The following is a 13655-nucleotide window of genomic DNA, read 5'->3' as shown; positions in this document are numbered from 1 at the left end:
TTCAACAGGTTTCTACAGAAACTAACTACTGCCTACGTCTTTTAAACTTGGGCTGTAGTAGTATCTGCAGAAACTGCCATGGGTGCTGGGGTTATTATCTAATTTCTTCACGGGAACACGCACAAGCGTCAGTCCCAATTCGACAGTTGCACGAGCAACATTCGACCGAGCTCGCGAGTTGTACGAGCAACAGCGATAAAGGATCACGTTTCAAATGGTTACTGATGCAAGCCATTTCAGTATCGTTCATTGTCCCGTAATCCACATGTAATAACAACAGATCGAATCCGGCAAAGGATATAAATTCTTAAAAAGTAGGCTTAGATATTATTCAGGCTTATAAAATATTGTAACTTATATGCCGCAAATAATTCTCTCCTCTGTAACTTGCAAGTCTTCCGTGCAGTCTTCAAAACTTCATAAAGGTTTCATAAGTTTGTCGCCGAAATTTTGATTACCGGTGGTATACGATAGACGTGTGTAATAATTTGCAGTAGTCCTTTGCCGGATTCGATCTGTTGTTATTACATGTGGATTACGGGACAATGAACGGTACTGAAATGGCTTGCGTCAGTAACCATTTGAAACGTGATCCTTTATCGCTGTTGCTCGTACAACTCGCGAGCTCGGTCGAATGTTGCTCGTGCAACTGTCGAATTGGGACTGACGCTTGTGCGTGTTCCCGTGAAGAAATTAGATAATAACCCCAGCAACCATGGCAGTTTCTGCAGATACTACTACTGCCCAAGTTTAAAAGACGTAGGCAGTAGTTAGTTTCTGTAGTAAGCCAGAGACCCCGTGTGGTGAGATCGTGGGGTCATAGAACCCCGGTGGAGGCGCCAGAGTCTCCGCGTGGTGAGAACGTGGTGTCATAGAACCCCCGCAGGTGGCGCCAGAGATCCCGTGTGGCGAGAGCGTGGGGTCATAGAACCCCCGGTGGAGGTGCCAGAGTCCCCGCTTGGTGGAACGTGGGGTCATAGAACCCCCGGTGGAGACGCCAGAGTCCCGGAAAATTGGTGGAACGTGGTAATTTATATGCAAGTCATCTCAGTGCAACTGACTTGGAAGTATGAGGGTTCCCATGAGTATGGCTGAATGATACAAATTTATATTTTAATCCAATAACATACATACTAACTATGGGAACGAAACACGAAAGTATGACAAAATTTGTAGGAAATATCTGTACGAAAATTTATGTGCGAGTGTTTAATGCAATTATCAGAGTAACACTTTCAGTCCTTACAAATAATTACGTCTTTTGGGGTTATCCTATTGTACATCTATCGTTGTTAATGGCGTGCGACCAGAATGCGTGCTACTATCCCTTATGTTCCATAAGGTAATCATGTTACGAGCTTCATTAATCTGAAAGAGCTTGTATTTTTACTACCTTCGTGGCGACCAGTATATCGCGAGACCGCGGAAAGACCAGAACAATTGAGCTTTCAAACGACAACTCGTTAGGGACATTAGTCAATTCTCTAATCTCGTGAAATCTTACCTAAAATTATTGTTGGAATTTAAAATAATCTAATTATTAAATAATAAGGATTTACTTACTAAACAATTGTGTGCGTGTGTGTGTTTTATTATTCATAAGCTTATAATGTATCGTAGCCACTCGATGAAAAACTGAATAAGGCATTGAAGAAAGAACCTGGCAATTTCCAGAAATCTAGTCTCACTTCCGGTGGACAGAATTGCGAATGATCGAAACAATTTTTATTCGACGTATATTAATTGTAGGATGATTGACGGGAAAGGTAATTAATAAAAGGTGATAAAAAACATGGATAAAGAGAAAAATGGCGATTGTAGAGTGGTTGAAGGACAATTTGTGGAAAAATCGGGAATTTTACGATCGAACAGTCTGTCTCGATCTCGATCAAGAATGACGTCACCGTTGTTATCTCCGCAGAAGGTAATACTCCATTCGTTTCTCTTACTATACGAACATATAAATCCTTCAATGGTGAAAAGAAAATGAATGGTAACTATTATGGGGATCGTTAAACAATAATTAAAAAAGCTTTATTTTTTTTTTATTCACTTCAAAGAAATTAACGTTTTTATGCAAAAATTAAAGATCAAATGAAGCGTATTTGTGGCTTCCTTGACACATCTGTGGTTTTAATCAGCAACTGTATCAGTAATAAAAGACGGCATCGCGTGCAACGTAAAGATCGTTATCGCGTTTGATTAGATTCTCGATAATTTATTAATGAATACTAAGAATGTCCATACCGGGTATTAATCTGCGTATCAATGCTAACGAAGGCTTGTTCACAATTTTTTCCGACAAACGCATGAAATCAAACGCGTTAAGGAAACCTTTAAAGGTAAAAACGTTACCGATATTATTTAAGCGATAAAAACTACATTAGAAGATGATAAATAATTAAGATATTTTTGGATGGTATCCGAAAAACTTACAAGGTACTATAAGGGTTAAAGAAACGGATTAAAATGTACTAACAATTACATTGTAACATTTCGATACTGTTCTTCTTCAAAAGACTACTCAATCCACAATGTGTTCAACATTGTAAAACAACCGATAAGTTCAAGCGAGTTCCATAAATAGTGTATCGAAAAACTCTGCAAAAAAAAAAAAAATTTGGTCGTTGACGCATCCATCACCGTTTTCACGTGGGTCAGTCATTAGTAAAAACTACAACAACGATAAGCGTTGGATTTCGTGACTTGTCACCGGACGGATGGACTGCGAATCGTCACGTGGCAAGGAGGACCGTGGACGTGAGGAGCCAGGATGATTTTCGTGAGGCTCTGGAACTCGCGTGTTACACGACCCCCAGCAGAGTCCTCTTCGAGTGAAATGATTACATAACGTAGCAACTAACCGGGTGGGGTCGCAGGAAAAATGGGAAGCGTATATGTATACACGAGCATTATGGCGCGTTCGAATTGGTTCGAATGTGTCGTAGAACCCTTCAAGGCGCGGCAGGTCGCGTGCAACTTCGCGAAGCAGGATCATCCACGTACACCCACGAGCAAACTCGGCTTCCACTAAGGGAAAAAGTAACGTAGGGGCCTCCTACCACTTGGTATTGGGAATTATTGAAATTTATGCTAAATTAACATTTATTTTAACATTTATTTCAGCACTGTAGTAGGCCTTTCCTTTTATGTCGCTCTTTCCCATAGCGGAAACCGAGTTTGCTCGCGAGGGTAGACAACCAAAACTCCTTCTGTGGTTCATCGATCCGTGAACTTTAGTAGATCGTTTGGACCAGAGTCGGACAGAATTTTATTCGAACAATGTACAGAAAACGTCAACAGTATCTAAAATCGTCATCCTAACCTTCAAACAGTTAATGGGATTACATAATTGTTCTCCTTGGAGTTTACTCATCATTCAAGAAGTAATATTGTGTGATTATAACAATTGGCATTTCCACGTTTAATCGATTAAAAATAACAAAATACTATGTTCTTATTTTTTATTCGTCGTTCGAATTTTTTATCTTGATAATGAGTATTTGCCCATTTGTGGTTTGGAACTCGATCGACAAGGCCCCCAAGGGGGGACTTAAAACAATATTTGTCGTTTTCTAGGTTAAATTTTCTTGATATTGTGAATTTGTGTTATTTGGACCGATGAGACGCGCGTAGAATAAGTAAATTTTTTTCAAAAATGATGTTAGAACAGTTACAAAATCGGGCGACGATATTCATAAATAGGGGTAGGTAAGTGAATCAGAAATAACCAAACAAGAAACAAAAATCGACTTAGACCACATTCGAAATATAAACGACTCATTTCCAAAGTATTTTCTGTACTTTCATTTGATCTAAATCACCTAACCTAAAATAATGTATCGATATCACCGAACAAATCATCCTGCCATCGCACAATGTGTTGATTCACCGCATCGTTAGTTTGAACTGTTAATTAACACCGTCGTTACAAGGTCTCGTTTGCTCCACGAATCCATCGATTCTGATCGGTTCGTAAAGCAAAGCATCGCCTGTTTACCGGTGATATACGGCCCGTTCGTGATTTCGTGGATTTGTAGTGTCGCCCTGGAACGCGTGTTCCCGATAGTATCGAGTGGTCGAGGTCATTAACGGCCACGCGACTTATGGGCCACGATACAGGCGCGGTGTTCTCTCGATGGATGACCGTCGCGTCACCTATCGACGCGATCGCAGTTCCTTCCGATCCATCGACGTTGATTCACCCCTGTAGTGGCCTTCCTCGATGGATGACCGTCGCGTCACCTATCGATGCGATCGCAGTTCCTTCCGATCCATCGACGTTGATTCACCCCTGTAGTGGCCCTTTGCAATTTTTTTTTTTTTCGAACACTGTCTCCTTATACAATCAAAGTAACACCTCGTGAAACTTTTATTAGTTACTAAGTTTAAATTTTTACGAGTTATCGACACCATACTTTGGTCCTCGAGTGTTCACCGTAGCTCCTAAAGGACTTATATAAGGTAATGAAGGTCTTGATTAAATGATTTCTCATTGTTTTGTAAAGAAATTACAGGTTTATCTGTAAAAAAAATTGAGAGTGATCTTGAAGACCCTGGAAAAAAAGGGTAGATGAAAACATACCCGTCTCTAAATAGCAAAAAAAGGTGGGGTCGGATCTGACCCCACCTTACCAAATACGACCTTCAAACCCACATTATCGTTCGAGGATGAAATTTCAAGTTATCCCTTTTCATCGTCAACGCACACGAATGACAGAACTCTTTAATAAGGAAAATCAGAATCGAATCTTTCGGAATCCAGTTCGAGCCCTATCATTCGCTGCCCCGATAGCGGGGCAACACCTAACCCAGTCAGCCTGCAGGGTCTGCGTGGCGTGACGATGGATGATCTACGGGCGAGATTCATGCAACTAATCGCTGGCCTTTGCCCGTCGGTGTAGGTGGAACCATCGTCCCCCCAGCCGTCCGTCGACCGTGTGTCAGTCACGTTCGCCATCGCCACCGAAGACAACGACAACCACGACGACGAGGACACCGGAAAACCGAGGGAAATCGCGGTGAAAGCGAAGCCACTGGAAACGGTGGACCAGCGTGACGTCATCGGTGATATGCAGCGGATATCCATCGCTGGTATGTATCCTGCCAGTTGTTTTCTGGTTAAAATTAGCGACGACGTCGTGAGGATTACTACAGTGTTCCGTCGATTATTGTCAAGAACTCGGGTCCGTGTCGCGACAAGTATCGAAGAGGGGAAATGTTGCAGACACTCGTGAATTTGTTTTTTTGCTCTCTGCAACAAAAGCAGGGAGGAGGGGCAATATAATATGTGCTCGACAGGTTCCATGACCTCCCTTGACAAAAATCGCGTAGAAGCAGTCGGACAGTGATCGATGGAATACTGTATTATCGTAATATTACTACGTATTTAGGTATTCATTGTTATCGTAAGATATCACTTATAATCACCAAGGTATAACTAAACAAATATTACGTTTTTATGTTTACGTCTTTCGTTTTTCAATGCCGTTTTACGTTGTTCCCATTCTGGAATTGTGGAGCGCGGCAGTCATTTTGGTTTACGTAATATGTATCAAGAGGCAAAGTTTTTCTTCTATATTACTCCCTTTGCATACCGACAGCTTCTGTCTGTGAATAAATAATACGAAAACTTCCTGAATTTCAGAGGAAGAGGCCGACGAAGACGACTACTCCGCGTCAGCGTGCGCAATTATGCAGCGTCGTAGCTCTAGCCGACGTCAGAGCAAACGGAAACGACGTCCGTCGTCGCCGTTCGGCGTCGAAGCGGAGGCCACGCTTCGTCGAAGATCTTCTGTCTACACGATTAGCTCGGGAGAGTCCGTATTTCACTGTAACATTTATGATTATTCATTCAGATCGCTAGAATATTCTGTAACAAGGGAACCCCTCGAAAACAAAATCCATCTTATTATTTAGTAACATTACGTGTCTGCCAAAAAAAAAAAAAAAAAAAAAAATCGACTGTCTGGTGACGTTACCGTCTGGGCACATATAATCCATGTCTCACGGTTTCTGCCTTTGACGTCATCGATGTTACAGGACCGCCATTTCGATAGAGGAGAACGGCAGCCAGGAGCAGATATTCGAGAAACTGAAATTACACAAGGAAGTGTTGTCCGGGGTGAAGCAGCAGCCGTGGCCGCTTCGTCGAAAGATCAGGCTCGTTCGACAGGCGAAGGCGTACGTCAGGAGGCACGAGGGCGTTCTTCAGGAACGTCTTGCCCATACGCGTAGCACGAAAGACGCTATCGCGCGTATCTCGCTTTTCACGACGAAGGTACACAGTGTGTACACTCTTGAACAAACTCGGCTTCCACTAAGGGAAAAAGTGGCGTAGAAGAAAAGTCTCTCGGTACTTACTAAATTTATTTCAAATACGGAAATAAATGTTAAACCGAATATTAATCTGGCATAAATTTCTGTAACTCCCGAAACTAAATGGTAGGAGGCCTTTCGCCTACCTCACATTTTCCCCTAGCGGAAGCCGAGTCTGCTGGTCGGTGTACGCGTATAGGGTGTTCCGTTACGAGAAATATTTTGAACTCTAAAAATTTTAAATTCAAAATATGCAAATCGATAAAATATTATTGTTCGCAGAAATTGCAATACTTTCGAAGGGAACTGGTTAATCTTCAAACGTGGCTGGTCCCTTGGGAACTACGAATCAAAGAGATAGAGTCGCATTTCGGCTCCGCGGTGTCCTCCTACTTCACCTTCCTCCGATGGCTCTTCTGGATCAATCTCGTTATGTGTGCCATCATCACAGCGTTCGTCGCTATTCCAGAGGTACATAAACAATATCTGACATAGCAAAAGATTGTCACACCTAATTACCAGCCTCATTTCTAGTCATTTCTCTACTATCTTCTGATTTCTGAGTTTTCGTAACATTTACGAGATTTCAGGGACAATGTCACTTTGCTTCAAGTTTTCTTAAATTTCTTCTGATTTTCCAGTTTTCATAACGTTTGCAAAATTTCAGCGATCATTCTAGAGTTTTTGGTCCATTCTAGTATCTTCGAAAGATTTTCGAGTTTCCATAATTCTTGATCAAAGGCCAAATTCTTCTTGCGATTCAGTATAATCCACGCGTGAACAAAGATGGCCGCCGATTCCTTATGACGTAGTTCAATCTTTTTCTCGCGACAGGTGCTCACCGCGGATCTAGCTGCTGCTGGAGAACGGAAGATCATGCTCAGGGAGGAAAGAATCAAATCGAAGCATCTGCTCACCCTTTGGGAGTTCGAGGGTATCCTCAAGTATTCACCATTCTTCTACGGCTGGTACACCAATCAGGACTCGGATAGCGGTTATAGATTGCCGCTCGCCTACTTCGTCACCAATCTGGTCGTCTATATCTACAGCTTCGTCGCCATATTGCGCAAGTGAATAAATAAACTCACAATTTTTCTTCGCGAGAAAAGAACAGATTAACAAAAAAAAAAGAAAAATATGTCGAATAGCATATAGCTTCGAGGAGGATTTTATGCCTCGGGGTCCCGAGTGACCCAGCCTTCGAACGACACAGAGGTTAACCCTCGTTTCTCCCTTGTGTTAGTTTAACACATAAGGTTAATTTTAATATTAGAAATGTTTCTTGAATTTTCTTTTTCTTTCCAGAATGGCGGAGAACTCGCGACTGAGCAAGCTTACCGAGAAAGAGGACGAATGCGTGTTTTCGTGGAAATTGTTCACCGGTTGGGACTTCATGATCGGTAACCCGGAAACCGCGCACAACAGGACCGCCAGTATCGTTCTTGGGTTCAAGGAGGCGCTGCTCGAGGAGGCCGAGAAGGAGAAAGATGAAAGAAAGTAAAATTATTTTGAATCGATTTTGTTAAATCTGTGTGTATCCTTGATCCCCTCGGCGGCCATCTTGGTACATACTTCCAGTTCAAGGGGATCAACGTTCATCGGCCTTTTTTTTTTGGGAGACATCTTGAATTTTCTCACACGTGTCCAATCCGTCTGCGATTTTTCAGTTGGAAAATCATATCCATGAGGATCTTCGTAAAATTATTTTGAATCGGTTCTCTAAAATTTGTGTGTGTATCCTTGATCCCCTCGACGGCCATCTTGGTACATACTTCCAGTTAAAGGGGATCAACGTTCATCGGCCTTTTTTTTGGGAGACGTCTTGAATTTTCTCACACGTGTCCAACCCGTCTGCGATTTTTCAGTTGGAAAATCATATTCATGAGGATTTTCGTGAATATATCTGTGATCTCGTTGCTGGTACTGTCGGCGTACGCGGTGGTTAAAGTGGTCGCGCGCAGCGCCGAAGAATTCGAGCAGAACGATTGGTGGAGACAGAACGAGACCACGGTGGTGATGTCTCTGATCACGTACGTGTTTCCGATATTCTTCGAGATACTCGGTCTGTTGGAGAGTTACCATCCGAGAAAGCAGCTTCGTTTGCAACTGGCTCGGTGAGTCGACGGCCAAGTATTCACCGATCTTATCGTTCGATATTCGACAGTTTTAAATATCGCGAGAATTTTTATATAAACATGTTACAGAATAATGGTGCTGAATTTACTGAACCTCTATTCGTTGATATTCGCGTTGTTCGATAAGATAAATTCAATGGTAAGTATCCTCTAACAAATTAGGTATACCCATAAGTACTGTAAATCATCGATGAATGTTTGAAGATTCCTCAGAACTAAACATTGAATATTTCATAAACTATTGGCTTCAGAATTACGTGCTCTATTACTGTGCTAAACCTCATTAAAAAGTCAGCATTACATCTGGGGAACTCTTCGTTGTCAATGCCGAGGAGACTTCGAACATTTATCGATGATTGACTGTAATCCATTATTTCTTCTAATTATGAGGCGATACATGTTAAATGCAAAGTACCTTCTCGATGTTTCACTGAGTAAAAATGGTGTAGGATGGTTGGAAAATTATTCTGAACATAGAACGAAAGAGTATAGATCCTTGATTTCTATACAATACCGATTTCGTGAAGAAATAGTGATTAACTTATTGGTACACTTAATATGTACCGTATACATTTTTCTTAAACCATTTCGTCAGATTTGTTTATAATAAATTACATCGCAGAAAAAAGACTTACGAGATCTGCAGCCAACGGTCACTAACTGTTCGTACAACGCAATCGTGTGTAGTAACGAGATGACGAGGTCGCGACCGTTTGTGACCCTTGCGTCTCTGAGTTTAATTTTGGCGGGAAATGTAACCAGCGTGCAGTACGATAACGAAGCAAGTACGTTATCTGTAAAATCTACATAGTGATTTGTTAATTTTATATAAAACACACCGCTTAGCAATATCGAATTCTTCGTGAACGCAGCAGCACTGCCGTCGAACTCGATGATGCCCAAAAACTTCTACCTGAATCCGATCCTCGACGACAAGTCGCTCGAGGAGATCTACAACGTCGGCGACTATCCACCTCTGGACTATACCTACGACAATTACGATTTCGAGGACACAAAAACCAACGAATCTACGTCTCTACCGTCGACGGAATCGATCAATCAAACGGAGAATTCCATTTCGGAAACGTTCGGAAGCAACGACACGTTTGACGTGACTGTATCTTCTATCGATGACAACACCACCAGTACCCGTTTCATTGACTTGATCGACGAAGTTAATGACACAACGTTCACTGCCGATTCCAACGGATCTGCGTCCTACGACGAAGTGACTGGCTCCAGTGTTTATACAATCGAGTCAAACTTCACAAGCGAAGATTCTATCGATGCGTCTTCTATGTCATCTGAAACAGAAATTGAAACGTCAGACGAGTATATATTTGGTACGGGGGTCACAGGGTCACCGACCACAAACACATCCACCGAAGACACTACCGATAGAATGACCACCATGGATGTTTCCTCGGTGTCGATCGACGAACGAGTGATTCCTCTCGCGGCGGACAACTACGTCGTCAAGTGCTTCGAGCAGGTCTGCACGACGACCACGCAGGGCACAAGTACGGAGAAATGGTTTTCTGAGTTCGGAAAGATTTGTCGGCTGACCCTTCGAATTATATTACTACAAAGTATTGAAATACTTATAAATATATACTGTTGTTCAGTTTAACAAAAACCTGTGTTTTGGGGAGTGAAGGTCACATCAAGGTTACTTTGTTATGCATCATAAAATTCATTTTTGTATCGGGTATAACAGATGTGTCGTAAAAAATATTCGGTGTTATTTAAAAAAACAACTCAAGATCACCTTAACATTCGGATGAATAGGATACAAAGAATGTGAAATGTCTTTGTTCGACGAGCCCCATTGGATACATTTTTTTTGTTAAAGTCAATAGATTATAAGTTATTTCAGATAACAGTTGTTATTAACTCAACCTTAGAAAGATATTAACTTGTTCAATTTAAAACCGACAAAACTTTCTCTGAATCGACGATCATAAACGATCGATGAGTAAAAATAAATTGTCCGGTTCAATATTTGGATCTTCTTTTCGTTACAGCCGCTTCGTCGAAGCTGTTAGATCTAAAGACACGAAAGAAGCTGCGTCGCCTGTGCTGGGAGACGATGTTCGGCCAAGAACTGGCCAAACTGACCGTGATGGACCTGGTAAATATGGAATACAATAAACATGAAAATAATACTTGAAATTCATTAACTACAGATTCGTTGTCGTCTCAGAGAAGTGTTTGAATTTTTACTTCACTATCGCCATCTAGCGGAGAATGTTGGAAGCTCTAGTTAAGTGCACACTTTCAATTGACGCACTTACCTTCAGTAAGTGGTATACAAACTGCATTTCCACACTGATAACGAAAACTAAACGTTAAGTTGGTTACACACATATTACATTTAAAATGTCACAAAGCAGTCGTTGTCCGATTTATTAATCTCCAAAACAAGTCTGTGGTTAAGGGGTCAATAACCAAGTGTTTCGATACCCATTCGACTCATTCCCTGTTCAGGTGCTGAACATAGTGTCGACGCTCAGCATAGACTTCTTTCGGGCGGTTTTCGTTCGTTTCATGAACAGCTTCTGGTGTTGGGACCTCGAGAAGCAGTTTCCCCAGTACGGGGACTTCAAGATAGCGGAGAGCATACTTCACCTGGTCAACAATCAGGGCATGATATGGATGGGGATGTTCTTCAGTCCCGGTTTAATCGCGCTGAATCTGCTCAAACTTGGGATTCTCATGTATCTTCGATCCTGGGCGGTGCTTACTTGCAACGTGCCGCACGAAGTCATTTTTCGAGCATCCAGGTAACCATTGATTGTAAACGAAAGCATTTGAAACTAAAATCGAGTGTGTGGGAACTTTCGTGTTTTTGACCTCGGATCGTCAGAAACGGAACTCGGTGCGTCTCAGATGGCGCCACCGAACACTTATAAACCGGAAGTATCACGTATTTTTATTTAGAATATAAATGAAATTATATTTCATTCGTATTATATTTCAGAATTTAACTGTATATTTTTAAAAAATTGAAATTATATTTTATTTATATTTTAGAATATAAATATATTGTATAATAAATTGACGAAACTACGAAACTGCCGTGATGTCGATCCTGTATATTGATAATTCACCATTTTCTTAGCTTCGTAAATGTAATGTGTATCAAGTAATGTTATTTTTCACAGGTCCAATAATTTTTACTTCGCTCTGTTGCTAACGATGCTCTTCTTGTGCGTGCTACCGGTCGGTTACGCTATAGTTTGGGTGGAACCATCTTGGCACTGCGGTCCATTTTCCGGCTACAAGAAGATTTATCATTTGGCGACGAAACAGCTCACGGATTCCCTTCCAGAACCGATCCAAAGGTTCCTTTCACTCTATTATTTTTTACGATAATTATATGGTAATACAAACATGAACGTTTGTCAGCAATTTATGGTTCACGAGGCTTGTAAACGATATTCTTCGTGATGTTTTTGAGAATGTCTTTTAAATTATAGATGTCTGGATTACATCGCCTCGCCGGGTATCGTGATACCCTTGATTGTTTTAATGACTTTAATCATTTACTACATGGTGTCTCTTACTGGATCCTTGAGAGAGGCTAACAACGATCTGAAGGTAATCGAACAAAAGCAAAATGTATTTTATAAAGAATTTTCACATTAAGTCTTGCGTTGTACCTATAATTTACGTAATTATCGCATGAATATCCATCATGTAACATTGAGCTATAATTGACACACTATCACTACTATTTTCTTCTGCTTTTTGGCATGCAATTGCTTCGATATTCATTTTACAAGTTACCGCGAGGTTCAGTTCCCATTTAATTAATTCAAATTGATCGAATGATCGATGTTTCTGTACCATCAAAACGAGATATCTGGTGATCCATGTACGAAACTTATTAAAATTGAATTAAGAAAGTTAACAAGTGTAGATCGAGACATCCGCAAACTATGTAGAATCTCTTTTTCTAAATATTTTTCAATGCAACAAAAAATCGCAAATAAATAAAAAATCAACGGAAATGAATATAAAAATACTACTCTGTTTGTAATGGAAATCTTTACATTTGGTCGTCGTCGTGTTCACAGATACAATTGCGCCACGAGCGAACCGAAGAGCGACGCAAACTGTTCAAAATAGTGAAGAAAAGGGAGGAGCTGGTCGACGTGTCGTTCGTAAAATGGAAAAAGATGTTACCGGCCTTGTCCAGACGATCGACAAAGACGAAAGTTCCGAAAGGTCTATTATTAATTCGATCGAATAGGAATGTATATCAATTTTTAGTTGCCTTAATTTACGGGTTACGCGCAGGTGAACCGGAAGTTCCGATCGAGAATTCCATCGAAACGCACGGTAGGCACCGTTCCTCCTCGGAAGTAGCTGAATTGACGGATGTCGAGGAGGACGTGTTGCCGCACGATCAAATATTCACTGAACATATCGTGGAAAGTAATTACAGAGGAACAGGACCAAGCAGTGGACATACAAAGTAATCATTCCTCTTTTTCGTACTGTAAATTGCAATCGGAACGTATTATAATTTTTTTTTCAAATGACAGATGATTGAATACGCTAAATAATAAATATGTAATATCAAAGAATGACCTACGATTAAGGAACGATGCATTTTCACGTAGGATAACAAAGACTCTCCACGATTCCTGGGAATCACAATCCAGCGAATGCGCCGTGATACCGGAGATTCGAATAAACGAGGCCGAGGGGAAGCCGCAAAGTCATCCTGATCCGATTTGTATAGAGCATCGCGAGCCGAGTCAGACAAAATAAACGTGTTTAAAAAAAGAAAAAAAAATAGAAGACTAAACGATTTCTTGTTCCTTGTAACCTCTCGTGGTTCTAATACTGAAATGATTTTATTCGTTTTATTGTACATCGAGTCCTCGTGAAAACGGTCCTCGTCCCACATTTGCGTCGCGACTGTGGTTCGTCGATTGAAAAAACCTTAAGGCTAACTCTTCTTACACGGTTTCTACGTTGAGGTATAAAAATCGATGACATTTTCATCCTTATTCACCTGATATACACGCACGAATTACACACTCGCGAAACGTTCGCTCGTGAGCTCTCACATTTTTGGAAATAGCATCAAATTAATTTCTCTAATATTACGTTGAAATCATGATTCAGTGGTGGTTTTGCGATCAACATGAAAATTAAGGAATTTTAAAACTTCAATGTTCAGAATCATTA

At 41.0% G+C, this 13655-nt stretch overlaps 1 protein-coding gene across 1 annotated transcript; it reads left to right on the top strand.

The window, feature by feature from the left end:
- Positions 1-5072: 5072 nt before the first annotated feature.
- Positions 5073-13232, top strand: LOC107186454 (transmembrane channel-like protein 3). Its single transcript, XM_015574316.1, has 17 exons — positions 5073-5094; positions 5648-5819; positions 6043-6280; positions 6601-6789; positions 7153-7388; positions 7624-7815; positions 8184-8432; positions 8523-8596; positions 9083-9238; positions 9326-9973; positions 10478-10584; positions 10941-11236; positions 11618-11797; positions 11933-12053; positions 12533-12683; positions 12756-12868; positions 13023-13232. The coding sequence occupies exons 1-17, from the start codon at positions 5073-5075 to the stop codon at positions 13230-13232; spliced, it is 3354 nt and encodes a 1117-aa protein (XP_015429802.1).
- Positions 13233-13655: the final 423 nt, after the last annotated feature.

Source organism: Dufourea novaeangliae, unplaced genomic scaffold (genome assembly GCF_001272555.1).
Source record: "Dufourea novaeangliae isolate 0120121106 unplaced genomic scaffold, ASM127255v1 scaffold65, whole genome shotgun sequence".
NCBI lineage: Eukaryota > Metazoa > Arthropoda > Insecta > Hymenoptera > Halictidae > Dufourea > Dufourea novaeangliae.
This window is presented reverse-complemented; position numbering and strand designations above follow the sequence as displayed.

Excerpts from the sequence above, each read along its gene's own strand:
- LOC107186454 (XM_015574316.1), top strand. The coding sequence starts at position 5,073 with ATGCAGCGGATATCCATCGCTG. Across the intron at positions 7,816-8,183 it reads AAGGAGAAAGATGAAAGAAA|TTGGAAAATCATATTCATGA; the intron begins GTAAAATTATTT and ends GCGATTTTTCAG. Across the intron at positions 8,433-8,522 it reads CTTCGTTTGCAACTGGCTCG|AATAATGGTGCTGAATTTAC; the intron begins GTGAGTCGACGG and ends AACATGTTACAG.